Source organism: Myzus persicae, unplaced genomic scaffold (assembly GCF_001856785.1).
Source record: "Myzus persicae strain clone G006 unplaced genomic scaffold, MPER_G0061.0, whole genome shotgun sequence".
NCBI classification, from domain to species: Eukaryota; Metazoa; Arthropoda; class Insecta; order Hemiptera; family Aphididae; genus Myzus; species Myzus persicae.
In genome coordinates this window covers 188,956-211,037 of record NW_019103867.1, presented here as the reverse complement: position 1 = coordinate 211,037, position 22,082 = coordinate 188,956, and the positions used below count along the sequence as shown (strand labels likewise).

General features: G+C 33.3%; 1 protein-coding gene across 5 annotated transcripts in view; it reads left to right on the top strand.

The window, feature by feature from the left end:
• LOC111035653 (eye-specific diacylglycerol kinase) overlaps nt 1–22,082 on the top strand; it is a 233,386-nt gene that overhangs the window by 80,349 nt on the left and 130,955 nt on the right. For 2 of the 5 annotated variants that reach the window (XM_022317350.1, XM_022317348.1), the window contains exons 2-3: nt 10,776–11,265; nt 14,864–15,484. The exons of 2 other annotated variants lie outside the window; for them this stretch is intronic. In XM_022317350.1, the coding sequence (XP_022173042.1) occupies nt 10,802–11,265; nt 14,864–15,484 (1,085 nt within the window). In that variant the 5' untranslated portion in view covers nt 10,776–10,801. Of the gene's footprint in view, nt 1–10,775; nt 11,266–14,863; nt 15,485–22,082 lie in introns of those variants that run through there. One more of the 5 variants, XM_022317349.1, reaches the window with a different exon arrangement.

Here is a 22,082-nt window from a genome sequence, read left to right as displayed (position 1 = left end):
TTTTATTCTACCTTAACCTAATTTTGTTAAATTCAATTATATAGCGAAAACATTAGTCAATAATAATTTCAATTCTGTTTCAGAGTGAACACTAAACAGCAATTTAAATGTCCGCATGCTGTTTGAATGTTGTATTTAGATTGGGTTTATGCGTAACACTAAATATTAGCCTTTAACTCTGTTAATAATATTTTTCAGTGCACAAGTAACAAGAATTTTCTAGCAGTTTGAAATTTGTAAGATTTCGATTGGACAGCTAATGTTTTGACGGTATACTCGTTATTATTGGACACCTGCCCACGTAAGGATCCAGAGTTTTTACTGCTTTTTGCTCGTATTCAAAAATTTCTAAAGTAAAATTGCAGTCGATATCTTATTGTTTTTGCAAAAGGCTCTTGGTAGATAATAATAATATGAATACCATATTTTCATAATTTTTGTCTACACTTATTTAAACGCAAAAAAAATTATTTGTATCCAAGTGCGGTGGTAGGTTAAAAAAAATACACCTTATGCATATTATATTAATACACGTACGGTATTCTATAATGACATTGTTAGCATATTGTACTAATAAAATTTGTTTACGAAGCGGATAGGGCCCTTGACAATGGAGGAAACGGCGTACAAAAAGTTTTCATTCATTCTAAACAAACACATAATACACAGTATATAATAATAATAATAATAATAATAATAATATTATTATGTTTTCTTGTATATTTATTTTGCGAGCGTGTGGCATATGAACCTTTACCTATTGACCTTTCTGAACGGATACAGATTTACAGGTCGTTTTAAGATAGTTTACTCGTCGAATTGTGATATTAGTCGCGTAAAAGTAATACGATCAACATGTATGTGATACCTAGGTAAAAGATGCCATGTGAGATTGGTATTCAAGTCACGTCCGCGGATATTGCCACAAAAATACTAACAAAGAGCAACGAATACGTCTTAACTTTTTCGTCATTTTTCGTTTATTATTGATACACAAGTATATACTGTGTAAGGTTTGTGGAGCTTTCCGATTAATAATCCAATACTACATTTAACGACACATAAAATATATATTTAAATAGGTATGGAAGAAATTATATAGCAATATCACAAACGACACTCCTTGCAGATGATGTATCTGTGTAATCGTGCTTCGATCGAAACATAAATATTAATTAGTTAAGTCCACAATTTTACTTTTTATTTCTTTAATTTTTTTTTACATTTATGAAAACTTATATAATGATATACGAGTACTAATAAAATATATTGATAAATTGAATTTTTAATAGTTCGTATTGTAAATTACGAATTATTTAGGTAGGTATAGGTACCTACTTTCTTTCTTTTTTGCGTTGTATTCACAAATGCATTATATGAGTATACTAAATTATTTCGTTTATGTTGCGTACAGGATTATCTGTAAAGAAAATATGAACAATACAGTGTTTGCAATTATTTTGGGCAAGTAGATTAACATAGTATAAGCACAAAAGTTGTTATTGTTCACGCAAACATTTATTTGCCAAATATAAGCCTATTTATACGCGTTACCTCGTTGTTGCGTTAGTTGAAAAAACATAATATATAAGCTAAATGTCTACATCCTATTTCCATCGATTTACGACCGTATTTTTCGATTGAAAGTTTAAGCATCAGGTGCTAGCGACATTTTCTCTAAAGCAATTACATAGGTACTTCGTTTTTAATATTTCACGACGGCGATCCAACGATGTTAACAACAATAAAAATAAAATAAACTTTTCTTGCGTTTTATTATTTTTGTGAAACTTTAACAAACATGTAATTATACCTATGTAATATCATCCCTTATGTGCTCTGGTGAACTGCTCGATTAAAATTGGAAATCGTCTTGAAATCAATCAGGACTCTTCTCTCCCAGGAAGGCGCTGTATAATAATAATTGCAAACGTACCTATATACCAACTAACCTCTGCGATGTCGTTCTAAGGTGCAACATAAGCTAATAAGCTAAATCAGTACTAACCAATCGATTAAAGTTCAATCAGTTGTAAGACGTAATAATATAACACCGATAGTAGTATGCGTATGTAAGTACCTACATTGAATTGATTATACGATTTTAATATCGTAACAGATGTAAAAGATGATGCACCAACTAAACTCACCACCATTTCGTCCTCTAACAATGAATTTATTAAAATTCCGGTTTTTGGAATTTTAAAATAAACCATACTTGACCATACTATTTTCAAATCCTTGAACAGTTTTTGTGCTATTCACCTGTAGCATAACAATATTCTGTTTGTCAAATGAAAGTTTTGATCTCCAGTGAACACTACTTGAGTAATAGATACCAAAATCTCAAGAATTAGAAAATATGGTCGGTATATTTAAAAATTCCAAATATCAGATTTTGAATGACTGCATTATTAAATAAAAAAAGAGAAGATCATGATCGGTGGATTACCCTGTACATCGATTATAATAGGTAATTAAGTTATCATAATGATATTATCCGATCCCACCCCGAAGAACAAATCATCAAAAACTTCCTGCAAATACTTGTTGTAGACACTCCGTACGTAATAGCGCGTAATGGTTATTATTAGTACACAGTTTATTATTATTTTTTTTTTTTGTATCGAAATGTGGCTCGTTATTGATTATAACAAGACACACGTGCTCGAAAGCTCAATTTTCCAAAACAGACGGGCAGCGTCAATAATAATATTTCATGTCCGAAAAAAATAAAAATACGACAGATAATTACTGTCTGGGAAGTTGGCCAAATTATTACTATCGGTCTGACGTATCATTATGTGTGTATTATGCTACACGCGTTGACGATTAAAATAAAAAAAAAAAACGAAAAATATAGAAACAATAAGTCGACCGATCAGTCAGAATATATGACCTAAAACATAATAATATTATGTGTAGTGCGCATAATAATATATTACGTTTCTGAATGTGGGTGTCGTGTAGGTGCGTACGCTTCGTGCATTATGAAATATTTCTTCTTCACAGCAGGCCACACGTTTATCCTGCCGACACACGGCAACCTTATAAAATGTAATTTTTGTAGCGCGTGGCCCAGATCCTCGTTAACGATGCAGTCTTGTCCGCTTTTACCGATCACGCGTCGTCCTGAAAACGGCGAGATAATTCGATTTCCTGATTGCACATGCGTGACCACTCTTGCCGTCGACGGCAAAATAAAACACAATGTTGTAGAGAGAACGACAGACAATATCGGGAAAGAGCTGTTTTATCTCTCGGTTCGACTTAACTCCGTACCCACCCGGTTTTCGGTGACTCCAGTCCGGCCAGTCTTTTCATATATTTGATCATCGACTATAATAGCGATTAGACCCGGAGGCATTACCCGAGTTTCGTTGTTTGAACCCATTATTGACATGATATAAGTAAACGATACATTATATTCATTTGTTTGGTTTTATTGGCTGGGAGGGTGCATTTTTTGTTTATAAATATAATATTATTAATTTTTTTTTTTTATTAAGCAACTCTCAATACATTTCTACATGATTGTGTGATCTGTACTTATTCACACAATATAGTATTACAATGAAAACAAATAATATTTTTCAAAATATGAAACAATGGAAGTACAAATTGTGTATTCAAGTATTACTTAGGGCGAAGTGTGATATCACTGTATTAAATACTGATAGGTAATGTACTCTATACTGCAGATATCCAAATATATAATATTAATTACAAACAATACCAACTTACAACATTAAAATACTAAAACACTAAATATTATAATATAGTATGGTATTTTAGATTCTGAGCGGTGCCATAACTGTGTTGATTCCTAAATGGATTTTTTGTGTATGTGTGTGTGTGATTCTTTTGTGTGTCTCTGTGTATACAATAACTAATAAGTAGTCGTAATACTGCTTTGATTTTCGACTTCCGTATCTTTGCCGGCGGGAGAGTGAATCTGGTTGGGCATTCAGGAAGTCCAAATTTAAAATTCCCAGTAGTTTTTAAAAACAAATAGAGGAAAAACGGGAATTTTTACTCAAAATCGATTTTGGCGTTTTTGGTGTAATATTGTAACACATACATGAAATTTTCACTGAATATTTACATTAGCAATTCCTATACACCATACAATTTTCAAAATTTTGTGACATCGATGCGACTTTGGTGTCACAAATCTTGTGCAAAATTCTATGCTGATGTATTATTTTATTTTAGCTAAGAACACAACACCCATGAGGTAGCTCAGAACAATAGTGATGAATAATCTGAGTGTCTTGTTCGATACCAAATTATTTTGTTTATGTTGATGTTCCCATTGGAAAGACGTTACCGGGTGTTTATACTATTATACATCGAACGATATTGTCCGGACCTAACCAAACTCCAAAGTCTTGGTTATAATATTTTATACTTAGTATAGATACGAATATAAAACAATACTTGACCTAAATCTGACCTACCGCAAAACTATGGGCGTTAGTGAACATTTTTTATCCTTTCACGTTCGAGTATAGGTGTATAGGTAGATTATTCTTTGGTTTATAAATATTCGGAAATGTTCGAGATATATATGTTAGCACGAAAGAAAACAATGTTCTTTATAAGATATTCTTCATTGCACTTTAGGTGTGTAATGTTTGGATATGACCGCAGCAGGTCAGCAATTTTTGTTGGATTTAGCAGTGTAGTTGCAGCTAGTGTTTTATTTTTCGATGCATTCGGGTACGGCCTTTTAATAAATCATGATCATCATCTCGATATTTAATTTAATCTTTTGAAGATGGATTACAACATTTCTTATTCATCGTGAACATATAATCGGAAAGGTTTTCAAACTGCCACCAAACAATACCGAAGCTATAGTGCAGTGTATTTTTCATATTTTCTTTCAATGCTTTTTATATTTTCAAGTTATAGTTGTTCGACCCTTCTACAATTGCTGGATTCACGATGTTTAAAAAAAAACCTATTAGCTGAATTAAATATTTAACGTACGAGTGCACACCGAGTATGTTATTATTATTCTAATGTAAAACATCAACGTTACATAAGTACATTGTTGTTGTTGAATAAACAATAAACGTTTTTTCACCATTCAGATGGGTAGTAAGTATATTGTTGTTTCTTTTCGAACCGTTTTTGCCATTTTTATGGTTCGTTTTAAAACCTATTCTATGTGTAAGTTCTATAGTTCATATTATACATGGATACTTCGAAAATGTTTCATTATTATTTTAATGTGCCTACAAGTACTTTTAAGTAGATCACAAGTTTTTCTTAACCTCGTTTGTGCGCTGCAAACACACCTTGGTAGAATTCAACTCGTTTTTCTATAGGTATTCACCATCGACAATAATACCCAATAATATCGGTCCTACGATAAAAATAACTCTATCGATACACGAAAACGCTTTATTTTTCCCTGTAATTTCGTGTGATATAATTTAACAACACTCATCCAACGGAAATTGTCCAGTGATTTTTTAAACATTTTTTTTATTTACTAACGATGTTTTCCCTTGGACGATATAGTTAGTTTTTTACGAGTATAAATACTCTACGCCATAACAAAAGTGTTTTCTCAGTGTTAACAGGTTAATAGTATTCAGCTGTTTAAGCCAATTATAAACTCTTGTGTATTGTATAAAATAATATTTCCTTGTGTAAATCTTATTTGTATTATATATAACAATGGGAGTAAACAATAACTACATTTTTCGTAATTATGTCTTCAGGGGTTTTATGAAGACCATTATCTCAAGTCAGTTGTACATATAACCTGTATATACCGCAAACATATTGTTTATATTCATTATATATTTATATATTGTAGGATTTATAAATAATAATAGTAACTTGAATAAATAATGAATATTTTAGTTTTTGCATTTTTGTTTGAGAAAATGTACATTTTCCTATACAATTTTGTTTGAATTACAAAATCATTTGAATAAATACTAAGTATTTTACCATCTCTAATTAAAAAAATAAAAAAGTAGATTTTAATTTGAAGTAAAAACTTAGAAATCCCTGGGGAACTTTAGGATAACACTAATTAATAATTATTTATATTTTGTATTGTTTGGTACCGAATTATTACTATCTTATTTCTTATCTCAACTCCCCAGTGATAACAACAATTGATGAAACCTTATTAATGTTATATCTACGTAAAACTAATTTCACAAAATGTTAAATATATTTTAATAGTTTTTGAAAAATATAATTCTACACAATTACAATAATATACCCTAATTGTAAGAGAATAGTCATATTTTATAACTCATAAACATATTATATTGATCTTGACTTATTATTAAAATTTTACAACATTAACGGTAGAACCTCAATCATTCGAACTAATTGGGACACCACGTGGTTCGAATACTGCAAATTGTTTAAAAAAACATTTTTTTCTTTTTAATATAAAATATAAAATTCTTATGTGTAGGTAACATATATTATTTTATATTATTGTGCGTATTACATATTATTTAATATTATTATTATGTTATCATATAAAAATTACATTATGTACTTAAATAGGTAGGTACAGAAGAACATATTTTAATGATATTTTTTTGATATAATTCGTAGAACAGAGCATTTGGATAGCCTAATTGCCTAATTGTAGTTAAGATAATATATGGGTTTTCATATAATGGCAGTTTTGATAATCGAGATTCTACTGTATTATAATTAATGTATTAGTCAATATTTTATTAGGATATGATACTAAATTAAAAAGCAAAACAATGATATTATATTTTATTTTGATTCTTGTTTTTGAATCAATGACCGTTTCAGACGCATACTCATGTTTTTTTTATAAATTTCATCAGTAATACTGTTATGCTTGTAAATTTCACTATACGTACGCGTATTATTTTACATTGTAATATGTCCAACTAATATTCGATTAACACTGTCATTATATTATGAATAATAATACATTTTAAAGTTCCTAATTCAAAAAAACATTTGTTAAACGAGTTAGGTACTGAAAAAATAGGTACAGTGGCTAAGTATCAAATAAACGAAATAAAGAAATCATAATTAAAATCAAAGTTGTTGTATTATACATAAACTACATATTTCTCACATAATATTACTGAATTATTGTACATTGTACGACGAATCGTGCTGCTCGTGTCTAAATCGTATTCGTTCGATTTGCAGCTACCTAAATAGAAAAAAGGCGTTTTGTAGAATAAATAATATGTCTTTCAATATATCAATATGATATCTTTCTATGGATGTTTGACACATATTATTTTTGTACGAACATTTCAAACCTCATTCGAATAAAATGTAGAACACAACAATATGCTATTGACCTAGTCATAATATTATATATCACGACAAATTCGAACCCTATCGTATCCTCTACTAAATCCATATAATACAACATGTACTTATATCGGTTAGTAATATTTGCTGTGTCAAATATTATTCTAATAAAATATATTAAAACATAAATGATATATCATACTTACAAACATATTTACATTGCATATTTTATTCATTATTAATAGGATTTAATATTTAGGCCTACTTACACATATGAGTACGTTTTTGTGAATTCAACGTTGTACGAACACCAATAAGTTGTAAACTACAACTACACTACTCTGCAGATCCACGGAACTGATTGCGCAGGACTTTTCCGGTGTAATTTTCACCATAATATATTATTAGATTATATTGCTGCGATGGTAAAATTTAATAAAGATAATATATATTTGACCGGTTTTCCGTTTTTCTTTTATCGTGTTTCAATCGCTCCGTCAATCCCAATGGTAACATAGATTTTATTTATTATAATAAATCTGATTCTTCCGTGTTATTTGTTCTTGTTGAGTTATAAATAAATATAACTCGAAATTAATTATTTAATATAATTATAATACAATCTTCAAACAATCGTTTAGCAATGGTCTAATTAAACGCTAACAAAGAAAAACTGATTTGCAAGATATTCAGTATAATAAATAGATGTATACACTTTAATTTACTATATATGATATAGTGATCGTGTAAAATTTAAAATTAAAATAAATACATTTCACCGCAATAAGTCGTCTGCTGTAAAACCGTCAAATGAAAAACCATATCAGTATTATGAGTATTTCATCTGAGCGAGTTCAAAATTAATTTCCTGATGCCGGGCATTAAACATCTCAAACGAACAAACGCTAGTTGGACAATATTCGGTCCGGTGTCAGGTCCACGGACAGATCTGCAGTTACATCTCACTCGAGTCGCGAACATCAGTGTAAGCGTATAGAACGGTTGAAATGATAATAAAAAAAAAAGAGATAACGTTTTTCATTTGGTGAAAAGTATTTTGTATAGGTATATAGGTACACGTGTAATATATATTATATGAGACATTATATTATGTAAGACGGCTGCCGAGGCAAATAATGAATGAACGGCCGGATTACGAAAGCTTTAAAGACACGAATGTGCAGAACCTATATGTTTTGACGACTACGTTTTAAACCGTTGGTAACCACACTAAATCCGTAAAATCGTGAAGGGAAGAGCGAGAAAGTCGTCAAGTCGTGTCCGACCCGGAAAATAAACATATTATTATTAGGTATATATAGCTTCGTAGTTTAACGTTCGGACGACGATGAACATTCATAATAACTACAGTTTCCCTCGGCTTTAATATTGAAAAAAGTGATTTTTTTTTTTTAAACTCGGGTCTCGGCAAGCCGGTTGACTCCGGTCGTTAAAATCCTATAAATAATATATCTCCTGGCCGTTTCGCGCTACCGATTCATTATTTCAACCGCATAGTATATTATATTATATATTATTATATATACATAGGTATTAGGTACCTAAATACAGTAAACCGGACGCAAGGTTGTAATAAAAATGACGAAACACCTCTGCGGCGTTCTAGACGATTAATTAAAGCGCCACATTAACCTGAACATCGCTTTTGCCTATAAATCCGCTGCGTCGCTTTACTGATACGTCTGGCTGTATAAATACGCATTTATCTCGCATCGGTAATCATTATATTATATCCCTAAACTTACGTCAAATCGCGGTACGAATACGTCAATCAATCACGTCCATTCAGACAAATCCGTGCGATATTCTTATTATTTACATAATATAGATGAAATCGATGGTTGTGGTAATACCCAATAAAACACTATGCGACGTCTTTAATTAGTATAACGGTTTTCAGAGATAATTCAGACGAAACATAATATTATCACACATTATGTAATAGATTTTCAAATGATTTCATAGACATTTTAATATTATGTGTATGATTTTCAAAAGTTATTGTTATTATTACTATAATATTTTGCCGGTTGATTTTAATGGTGCCTATATTATTGTTCGACAATTGTTTTGAAGTATTATGTATTGGTGTTTTTATAACAATAATAACAATGGTAATAATAATAATATAATATACAGGAACATTTACTTGGAAATTTATCTCATCGATTTTTATCCTTCGCCCTTAGGCTAAATGTATTTTAATTGGTCTGATACTCTCGTCGAAACAATATACCAATTAGTTGCATAATATGAAAGTTCACTAAAAACAAAAAGTTTGTTGGGTGGGAATTTTATAGAACTATTGGAAATATGACTGGTAGTGAATAATGTAACTGGAATAGTAAATGTAAGTACTCTGTATTTGTAGATCCAGTATATACATAAATAATATATTGAATATAAAACACATGATACATTTTTATTTTAATAAACACCATAAACGTGTTGGATGTTGATGCCATTTGGAATTTAGAATTGAGTATAAACATTTTATGTTATTTGAACACAGAATCTACGATACGAAACGTGGAAATACGTATTTGTTTTATATCTCAGGTATTTAATTTGAGAGATGTAATATTATCGACGGTTAATCAAAATTTGGTCGTGGACATCTCGCTGGTGCTGTAAACTGATTAAGAATCAATTTAATGGGCAGTGATAAACCAGAATTTATTACCGTTGTAATAGTATACCTAATAAAAGGGGTACCTGGCCATACTTATAAGTCTCAGGCCGACACGTGTTACCTCGGATGATGTAGTGTGCGATATAGCATGATGGCGAATCTATATTAATAATAATAAATAATAATACGTAAGACCGAAACTTATATTAATGGATACTCGCCCCGAGCAGGTTAGGTGTAGTGTGATGGAAATAAAATAGAAACTCGAAGTCACGTCATCCCTTAAATAGATCCTTTCCGATGTGTCGCGACGCCGGCTTACCGGCTACGGCTTATATTGAAAGTGGGTCAAAAAGGGCTGGAAGCAGCTGTTAGAAAATAACATTATTATCGGGTATATAATGTCGAATTTTACGTACAGTCGAACTTGTGCCAGCGGTAACCCGACGTAGGTATACCGCGGACCTGAAAGGGGGATGAACGACAAAAATCTGATAACATAATATGAGGCCTACACAAAATAATCATTATTTTCGACAGCTCGTTAAGTATAATACGGCATACGGTAGCATTGTGAGTATGTAATAATAATATAACGCGTAATTATATACTATTATATAACTTTCTCTCCTAGTCCCCACAAGGTGCGTTTGAAGTGAATTTTTCTGGTAATTATTATCATGTTGTTTTTCGTTTCGTTTCGGTCAACTCTGACCGACTGGAATTAAGACCGCATTGGTTCGCATCGGTTCGTATCGGTCGGTCGGTGCAGTTTACCGGAATAATTATACGCCGTTATGTGTGTATATCTATATATATATACTGTATATAGGCGCCACGGCAAACCTAACGTCGGTTATGGACCGTCTGCGATCGACGTTCAAGCGGTCGCGGACGCCGACGGGCGCGGAGATGAAGACGCAGACCAGCCTCGAGGTGCCCAAGCAGGTGCGGTCGGTGTCGTTCGACGAGATCAAGCTGGGGTGCGCCAAGCGGGACGAGGACGCGCGCAAAGAACGGACGTCGGTCGGCGGTGGCCATGCGGCGGCCGCGTCGTCGTTGCGCGTGCCCGCCGGCGGCGGCTCGGGACAGCGGTCGCGGAGCTTCGACTCGTCTGCGGCCGCCGCCAGCACCAGCGCGGCCACAGGCGACCGTGACGACCCGGGCGTCTATCTAGAGGTGCCGTCGTCCAAGCACCAGCTGTTCCACCGGCGCCGGTCGTCCGGCGAAAAGGTGCCGGCCGCCGCGGCTTGCGTGCACTGCGCTTATCTGGAGGAGCTGTCCAAGATGAACAGGTCGTCGTCTGGCGACGAGAACCAGAGGTATTGGCAACACGACGGGTCCTAATGTGGTGACCTGTTTCGTTGTGTTTTGATTTCTACTTCAGTCTCGTCGTCTCCGTCGACACCGATATAGCACGCGCGCAGGACGATTCTTTTATAGCCAACAGCTCGCCAATATCAGTGTTATATTATGGCGTCATCCGATTGGGATCCTGAACTTGACGTGGTTATGCATTCTTATTGGGTTCCGAGTCTTAGGTTCCTACTACAACACTTTAGTTGGGTCCCGGATTATTTTGCATATTACACTTGTCTTGGGCCCTGCATGGACTTGGTATGATGATTCATTGGTATACCTGCTATTTGGGTACTGGATTTTTGGGAGATATTCAGTGCGCGTTCTAATTTTATAAATTGATACCTCGGTATAATTTTCCGATCGCGTCCCAAACTAAAAATTATGTTTATATTATATAGCCAATGTGTGAGTCCCGGATTAAATGAGTTGCATTGCTAGGGTTAGGTGTGATTTCGATCTCAGAAGGAGATGAATTTTATTCCACACCAAAAATTTGTTTTTGGGATTTTTATTTTTAAAAGGTTATAATATTATTTTCATCAATTTAAAAAATTTAAAAAGTGTAATAGTTGAACATTAATAATTTTTATTGATAATCACATTATAATGTTGTTTTGACTGATTCTTAAAATGATATTTTCACGAGATAAACTCCATGTGTATTGAATTTTCTAATAGTATCAATATTGTTCTCAATGAATGTATTTTTCTGGTTTATCAGCCTACATTTATAAGATATTTGATTAGGAGATCCAATTAAAATTGTGATAAATTATAATGTTATTAATATTGATTATTATTAAATAATTGTGTCCGGATGAGGTGGATATAATAAAGTTGGTTTAATTATACGGACTCGGTAGGACTCTTCCAAAAATATCACCATTAACACTCATAACGCATTTGGACAGTTAAAAAATTACAATTTTAAAAACCAGACCTACTTACTTTGATGACTCCCAATTTTAGATAATTAAAATATGTTTAACGTAGAGCGATAGCGTCGAAATACGAAACGGTAGTAAGTCAAACTGTTTAGATTATTTCAATGCATGCCATTGTTTTGCTTATGATATTTCATCTAGTGACATTTTGAATGAAATGCATACTAATAATGTCAGATATGTTAAATTGACCACATCAACTCGACACTGATAATATTCCATAATTATACCAAGTACCAATGACGCGAAACTGTCCAGTACGTACTTACCAAAAAACGTTTACGACCTAACTAGTGTAATATCTAAATCAATCCGGAGCTATCAACTATATTCGATTATCCTTACATCTCTAGTGTCATTTGGAACACTCAACTAAGATACCCCGAATGTTTTAGTCTGCTGGCCACACTTTAATAGGAACTAATAATCGATAAAAATGGCTCTCAAAGCCTAAAAATGTTTCATCGTATTTTCTCAGACAGTTGATTGGCGGTCACTGCAATCATCCGGTTGGTATGGCGGGTAAAGGTAAATGGTAGATTTCGAGCGAGTGTTGCGTCTCCGAGCACAACAGTCTATCATTATTGGACACGCGGCTGTGGGTATGGTTCCGGTCGATTGATTGACCGATGGTTAGCTGATGAATTGGCGGTTAAGGTAGTCGGACAGCAAGTGTAAGGTGAGGGGATTGGTGTAGTCCTTTTAAACTTACAGGATTCATGTTCCCCGTTAGTAGTAAAAACGAAACAGTGACAATTTTTCTTTGTTTCATCTATGGGATTTTCTTGGTCCTACTTATTTGATTGTAGAAAAATCGATCCAACAACAATTATTCTAAAATGATTAACTATCTACTACTTACATAGTGTTTTTTGTGTATTATATAGTTATGCGAGTTCAATAATTTTAAGCATAATTCTATCAGTTTTGCGTATTGTCATAACACTGTTTTGTCCGTATAAACTCTGATTAACAATAATTCAAGTCTTATAAAAACGTATATACATTTAGCAATTTAAATTTGATAGACAAGTTTTTGTGTAAATATAACTCCTATCATGCGTATAATTTTAGGGCTGAAATTCAATAATTCCTGGCGGTGTTATTTGTTTGTTAAATACCGGTAGATCCCCAGACATTACGTGATGAATTCAAAACTCGAAATGTTTGCAGAATTCATCACTAGAAAATCTATTAAAATTGTTTATTCGCACATAAAATTATGATCAGTGAGAATAAACGAACATATAAAATCTTGAAACGTTGGTATTTTTCAATATACTATTTCGAAAGCATTTGCAGTCCTATAATAATATTAAAAAAATATTTACATTAAATAAGGACAGTGCACGATGCATTGTCTAAGACTTTTACCAAAATGACGAAACGCGTAGAATATATTATTAATATTATTATTATTATTGTCTACGTTAACTGAATACCAAATCACGATGACAAATATACCGCCAAATATACTATCCTGTATGTATAGGTAAAGCTGGTACAATATAAAGATAATAATCATAATATTATATTATATATCGTTATTAATATTTAGAGTTATTTTTGTACTCTGGGCCGACACCGTCTTGGTTGTTCCTGTCAAACACGACGTGCCGTTCATATAAAAATTCCGTACGGTGTTATCTTTCAAATTAAAATTAATTTAGCACCAGTACCTAACCGCATATTTTTTTATTTTTGTTTGACAATATAAATACAATATAAAATTATAAACCAGTGATATAATATGATATTATTTGGTACACAATAGTATATATTATATTATCCAATATGTACATAGTAATAATAATAATAATAATAATATTAAAAACGTGAAAATATTTTAGTGAGCCCCTCAGATAATATGTAGCAGTATAATAATATCGATCACCCACTTCCATTCCACTACACCCTATCATTAGATAATACGACCATTGTTGTCAGGGCTCCTATAGAAGTGTACGCTAGCAGTAATAAAATTATACGACTGTTTTTTGTTCGTTTTCGAAAAAACACGCTAGACAAGTCTCTTTTTTTCTTTTATAATAGGTGACCAAAACTAATTTTTTATTTTTATTCGAAATGAATTTTTTTTTTATGTAAAATGTAAACTTTTTTTGAAATTTCATTATTGCACACGAATTGTTGTTCTCGAAAAACGTTGTAATGAGTAGGACAAAACAATTTTCAATTGCAGAATGATGCTAAGAAACTAAAATTTGACGAAAGGTGTCTACTGAATAAAAAAGTCTATTAAGCAATAATGATTAGGTATTATGATAGTGACGATTTCAAAAATCCAACATCTGTATAGAGCTCCACTGCATACATTATTAAGACCCTGCCCCGCCCTTCAATCGTGATGATATTATATTATGTAGACGGGCGAGATTCAGCCGTACTCTGTTTGGATATCGAGCGCGGGTGTGGGAATCTGAAATGCTTAGACTTTTTCCCGGGCCAGTGGATAAGGGTGGCGAAAAATAAGGGTCGGGGTTTTCGTTGTACGGGGACACGCGTGCTATTCGGTGAACGACGGACAGCGCATTAGACGAAACTGACGTATACTTGCGTATGTGTGTGTGTGTGTGTGTGTGTTGTTTGAACGCAGTCAGAGGTCGTTCACGTCGACGTCGGCCAGCGAGGACATGGAAGACGAGGACGACCGCAGTTGCCAGATCACCGTCACCGTGGAGGCCGACCTCCATGACGATCTCGTGGCGGCGGCGGTCCGTCTATCCATCGCCGACGGGGATCCCACGCTGCCGCCGCCGTCCGAGTCGGCAGACGCGTGCGGCAAAAGCCCGCTGACGCTGGAGCTGACACCACCGGACGAGTACCTGCAGGGAACCCGGCGGCGGTCGATCACGTCGCCGAAGCTGGAACGGCAGGAAGCGTTCGCCGTTAGCGATCCTGCCGATCCTGCGGCCGTCCGCGACCTGTTCCTCACGGTTCCCGACCTGAAGCGCGACAGGGCTGCCAGCATGGACTCGTGCTTTATCAACAAGCCCACGCCCGCCGGAAAACCGGAAGAGGTGGTGCCCGTGTCGCCCACCCAGCTGCTGCTCGATCCCAACTGCGGGCAACCGGCCTGCAGCAACATCCGGTCCAGGTCCGTGGACATCGTGCTGCCCACCGACCAGCAGGCCCGGTACAAGGCGCTCTCCACCAATAATCAGACGTCGTCGCCACCGTCCGCCGTACCCGCGCATAGGGTGCCGCCGGACAAGGGGTGAGTATATTATTATTATTATTATCATAATATTATACGCTTGAATAATAATAACAAAACGTTATCAAATATCGGTTAAAACGTCATGAGTTCGACGTTTGTGTTCACAACGACGATAAGACGTGTTGTATTGTCTTGTAAATTGTATTGTTGTGGTTGTTGTGTCGTACCCGCATGGTCCTACACTCACTCGATCTGGTCTTTCTGGAGAGATTTGTCTAAATCATATATTCAGCAGTCAGTGGATAAGACACTTTTTCATATATATATATATATATAATCCACATTTTGATAAAATTAACTTAAATTATACTACTCCTAGACTTTATTTTAAATATGTAAATATGTAACGATTAATTAGTATATTTTAATCTAATTAGATTTGTTAGATTTATGTATGTATAAAACAGTGAAATCGTGTATATTACTCAGTTTTTTTCAAATGCTGTAAAAGAATAATGCACTAATATTAAGAATTCCGTAGTTTTTAATGTAAATTTAGAGATTTTCATCACGCTCCATCAGTTTTTGCATGCGGAAATTGGATTTTAATTTTAATTTAAAATTTGAAAATCATAGTTTATAGCTGAACTGACCACGACCATAAGACTTTGAATAACTAATTAATGGCTTTAATTAAAATTAATGATTCAATAAATGTACATTTAACTAGCCTCCAAAACGTTTGTACCTACTACATAACCCAGTTGTTAACTTAGACAAGCCCCTCCTTAAAAAAAAAAAAAATACATGTATTGTGTGTTGTCTGAAATTTAAGACGACGATCTGACGTGGCAATATTTTAAAGCAATCTGGACCGCCGAAAAGCACTTTATCTGTCTCGTCTAAGAATGCCATGATTAGGTAATTAATATTATTGTTATATCGGCCCATCAAATATCGGAATCACTTAAAATAACACACATGACAGAACACACGATTGGACAGAAAAACGTATGTGCCTATTCCATTAATGTATCGATTCTCCGGACCAATACTTCAGAAAGTCAGTTGGGAGTGATTACCTACCTAAATCACGAATTTCTGGACAAATCGCGAATGCCGATCGAAATGTTTGCCAGTAAAACGTGCTTACGTACGAGTATATAATAATATAAGATACAATAATATAAGATATATAGATACGATACCGTTGTTCGACTTTAATTTATTTCTCATAATATGATTGTTTGAAATCATTCTTTTAAATCTACTCACGTTACAACGCAGGTGGACCTATAAAAAAAACAATAACACAGACATATCACTAGTTGAATGGTCGATTTTAAGTGTTCGACAGTGATTCGACACAGCCAAGTACCTATATTGCCTATGCACTACGCCGACTACGAATTATGTGTTTAAAAAAAAAGCAGCTAGACTGAATTATATTATTATATAGGGACGAGAAATGGGAATTCGTATCGTTACCCAATCTTTGAAAGTGTTCTGAAGTAGAGCTTTGTTTATTGTAATCGAATTACAGCATACTGTACATATATTATAAAACTAAAAATAGATCGCCCAATATAAAAAACTCGTGTTTTTTTTTATCGAAATTCAGGGTGTTTGTTTCTTAGCTTCATCTTATATATGAATTATACCGTTGGCGTTATATGAAATAAAATATTATCCTTTACTATCTCGTGTACTGGTGAGGTTGTGACATGTATTTTTTAGGATTATGAAAAATATGGTCTCAAGGGTTGTACTTAAGACTTGGCTTTATCTCGCCAGTGAAATGTTAATAAGAAATAAATAAATTTGTCATATTTTATTATGTGTTTTGATCTGGACTAGAATCTTCTGATAAAACCTGTTACGCTTCAACGTAAAGTTGTTGTATTAATCGATTGTGCGAAGTACTTATAAAATATGTAATGCTAAGACAACAAAAGTTAGAACAAAAGTTGATGTCACAATCACCAAATTTCACAGGAAAGACGTTTTAATATTTCCTTTTTTTTATGCAGTATGAAAATGAAAATATGCTCTTTAAGATTACGTCAACATAAATGTTCTCAAAAGTGTAGTTTTTTCTTATTTTTTTAAGGGAATGTTTATATATCTACGTGGCCTAATGGATAATATTCAATTTAAAAAAAAAAACGTTTTAACTGTCGTTTTAGACTTGTAATATTTGGCTCAGTGATTAAATTCATCCTGGCTAACTAATAGTCTCATGATTCATGAAACGATGCTGAGAAAATGTACGTTTGTTGTCCATCAATGTCTACTATTGCCATTGATGTATGCTTTTTTCCGAAATCGTTCAATTTAAAGCCATAGATTAATATTTAAATATTTTATCATATTATTAGACTATGTATTATAGGTTGGTGATATTAGCTAACTGTATATTATATACTATAACGATGAACTTATCTTATAGTTGACCCTAAATAGTTCATGTGTTGCCTTCTCATATTGTTCGCTAAATGCCAAAAAAAAAACATCGGTTCACACGAATAGATTGGACTGCGTTGAGAATGGATAACCAAAATTGCATGCAGATTACTGTATATACATTAATCTACAGGTGCTAAAGATAAATACATTTTATTTTTATAAATTAAAATTATATCAAAGCAATTCGTATAAATATCTTAGTTTTATAGATTGTTTGAATAGTTTGAGTGACGTACTTACTTTTAACTACATTATATTAAATGTCAAATCTTTAATTTTGGAGTTACGAGAAATAACAAAACTCGACTTGGGCGAAGAATCGTGATTTTACAGATTTCAGTTAATTATTCGGTAATATGACGTTTCAAAAGCATCAAATTTATACATTTTTCTCCAGCTTATAGTAAATTTGTGTATTTGTACGGATTCAGTTTATTGTATTCTGATGGAAACTGTTTAGTAAAAAACATTTATATTATTCATAAAAAATTACGATTTTACGGCTGGTAATTTAAATTTTAAATTAAATTCATCTAAATGGAAGCCTTTGTACTGTCTATAATAGTTACCACCATTAGGTAACCGGCACAATATAGCTTATAGGAAATATTATACCGTAAAAGTAATTTTTGAACGTACGATACTGTCCTGCAGATGAGTCTCAACCACGAAGAATTAATATATATATATATATGCATATTAATTGTTCTTCAAGGTCTCGACAATGTGTCTGATGGGACACCTATTCCTCAACTTGCAATGTATGTAGCTATATAGATCGGATTCAAAGCGTAAAATATTTATCAATCGAGCGGGGCAAAACGAAAAACTAAATTTCCCGTCATGTGTGCCGTCGTTCGTGCGGTGTGCATGCGCGGCACTATACCCACGTTTCGCCGAGTTCGCGTAGAAATCGATTCTTATACCACCGCACATAATCGCTCATGACAATGTATAATAATAATAATAATAATAATAATAATAATAATTACTGTTATTATTATTATTATCATTATTGTAGTAATGCCGAAGCTGTATAAACATGCATAAATAGAACGTTGTTGTCAGACTTCGGAAGTCGGATACCTAGTTATCTCACATCGACAGTCCGTATTTCACTCGTCACGAATAATGGCGATTGCGGGGCTTCGGCCCGAGAACTTGGGAAGTTGCGGTGTACTAGAGACGGTGGTCTCGGATCCCCGGAGTCTCTCAAATGTATGTATATGTTTGCACGCATATATCGCATATATTACCGCTGTTATTATTGCATTGATGTGTATTGTATACTCAGTAAAATATAATATAGTCTGGCAAGAGATGTTAAGTGACTACACGAGATTGAAATAATTGGTATATTATGACGTAAGTCTAGACGAAAGTTTCCATACACGAGACAAACAATATATTATCAAGTCTGTCCCGTTAAGTAGCATTATATAAATTATTTATGTATAAGCGGTGGCCGGAATGGATGTTACACATTTGAAAAAAATGAAATGTCACGATTAAAAGTTCTTATTTTCTTTTTCCTATTTTTTTCCATTCGTTAATGGTAGGCACTTAAGTATAGCCATAAATAATAATATATTCCCCCTCCCCTTATAATGCGAGGATACATTGTACATTTTTAAGCACGTTCATCCCTGTAGTTATGCTTAAATTATGTATTTATTGGAATTCTCGTTATAGACATTTTTAAGTCAGCCTGTTTTAACGATTGATTGCCTTCGAAATTTAAGGACTTTAGCTATCACGCAACTATTCTATCAAGGTTTGATTGTTTGGATTGTACAAACATACATGTTTAATCAATACGCGAATTATATGCGCGATTGACCATTTGTAACTGAAGATAATGTGCTACAGAATAGACAAGATTTATTCGACAGGGTTTGCATTTGTAAATGATTAACCTTATGTCTTGACTCAAATCTTAACGAAGAAGTTAATACAATTGGACCATTGTTCAAAAATAAGGTGACTATAGTGAGTAATGATATTGTGTGCTTCTGATTATAAAACAACACAATTCTAGTTAAAATAACAACAGCGCGTTGTAAATATCAACTAAAATCAAGGTCAAATGAACAAACTATAATTTCTAAAATAATGAATTTTCTCGTTATTTTGAATGTATTAAAAAGGTTTTATATTAAAATATTCAAATAAACTACATTAATGAGTCAAAATAACAATGTGTTAACTGCTATTTAATAATAATTATTATCAAACAATGTTATGATTAGTTAAATTAATATTATTATAAAATATTGATTCAAACGCACAGTTCGTATAATTCAACAGCTTCACTACTAATAATATCGTTCAGAGTCGTGTCAACACTAATATTTTTTTTTATATACGATTACCATTCATTTTACAATTGCCATAATTAACGGTCGGTGAGGCGTCGTCGTACGAGAAACGTGAGAATAATATGCGTAGGTATACCTACAAAAGCGGCTGGTACATTTGTTGGGGTACCTTATCACACCTTACTCGACTTTTAATTTTCAGGCATTTCATGAATTTCGTTGGACCGGAAGCGAAGATGAAACAATATCCGTACGCAAGACTAGGTTCACCGGAATGACGACTGTCCACTGCATTCGACGTAACTACGCACTTGCGTAGGGTGGTGTGATCGAAAACGTTGCGAATCTGACGTGGAGTAACAGTCGGTGCACTGTTGTCCATTGTGTCTGTGTAAATTAATATCACTGTTATCAAATCACCAACACGGCCTTAGAAGATAAGGACTCTTCAGTCTTTGCTCATCATTGTGTCCGCAAACAGAGGACATTTTAGTACTTACTTATTTAATCCGATATTTAAATATGTTCCAACTTCTGTGTTTACTGTTTACCAACTTACCATTAGTTACCATCGAGACACCGAGTAGACATCTGCACAAAATTATATTGGAAACTGAATATTTTTAAATATCCTTAGTACAATATGTGCCATTAATAATCAATCAATCAATACCAATTTTTCGAAATATTTACTCTTTATATTTAGGTCTGAACATTTAAAAACGATAGAGGCATTTTGTGTTTTTGATACTCACAAGAAATATAATGTTTCCATCTGATCTTTTTTAATCACTCATTATTAAGAAAATAAATTATTTTTAAGTTTTATCCCAAGATTAGTTTCCCATTGGGTTTTAATTATAGAAAACATTTTTGAGGCAACACAACTCGGATAATTTAGAATTCTTATTGCAACCGAAAAAACAAAATAAGTTATTGGCATATTTAAGTTGAAAGAAATAATTCTTAAAATAGTATAGACACAACGATTACAATAGTATACTACCACATTAACAAGTAACAAATATGTTTATGAAAACAAAATTCTAAATTTAGGAATTAATAGCAGTGATAGTAATATAATTTCTATTTTTATGTAGGTATACAAATGAAAATCTATTTATGTCTCTATAGTCTGTCTATATTCTTATATATATGTATGATATTTTAGATTTCAATTACAATAATTATTATTTATTTTCATATTTAAATTCGTTTGCCCATAAAATATTTAAAATTGGTTTACATAATGTTAATAAAGTTCTGTTCGAGGTGGTTAACAAAATAGCTGCTAAAAACTCTGCTAAAATGTCCTCTAAGAGACCGAATTGTTAAGGTTGTTAAATAGGGAAGGGTCCCAACCTTATCTTCGAAGGCCGTGCTGCAGACCAACGTAAATTAATATCGATGTTATCAGATAGCGAATACCTTATAACAAACGGATGGTGACCGTGGTACAGAATATTCAGATTAAACAGTGGTATTTAGCATGGACGCGGTCGTCGACGGCCATTTTGTGTTGGCGAGTGTGTGTTATATTAATTATTAAGCGGAGCGCTATAGTATGACGAAATCCAGCGGGACGAGTCCTATATACGTTTATTATTATTTATTCCCGACCGTACAAAACGCGTCATCGCCAGTTTTCCGAGAATTGTTACTGAGGGAGGACCGTTAAGGTGAAACGCATATTATCATTATGTCACATATATCATTCACAAGGAAAGACAGCAAGGTGCGCTCCTAAACAGCAATTTTCGGTATGATTTAGTCGTAGAATTTATTGAAATGATTTGATAGCGATTGTTTTATTAATTAATAACTTCGTGAAGTATGAATTTGTAATTACCTACAATAATATTATTAGATAC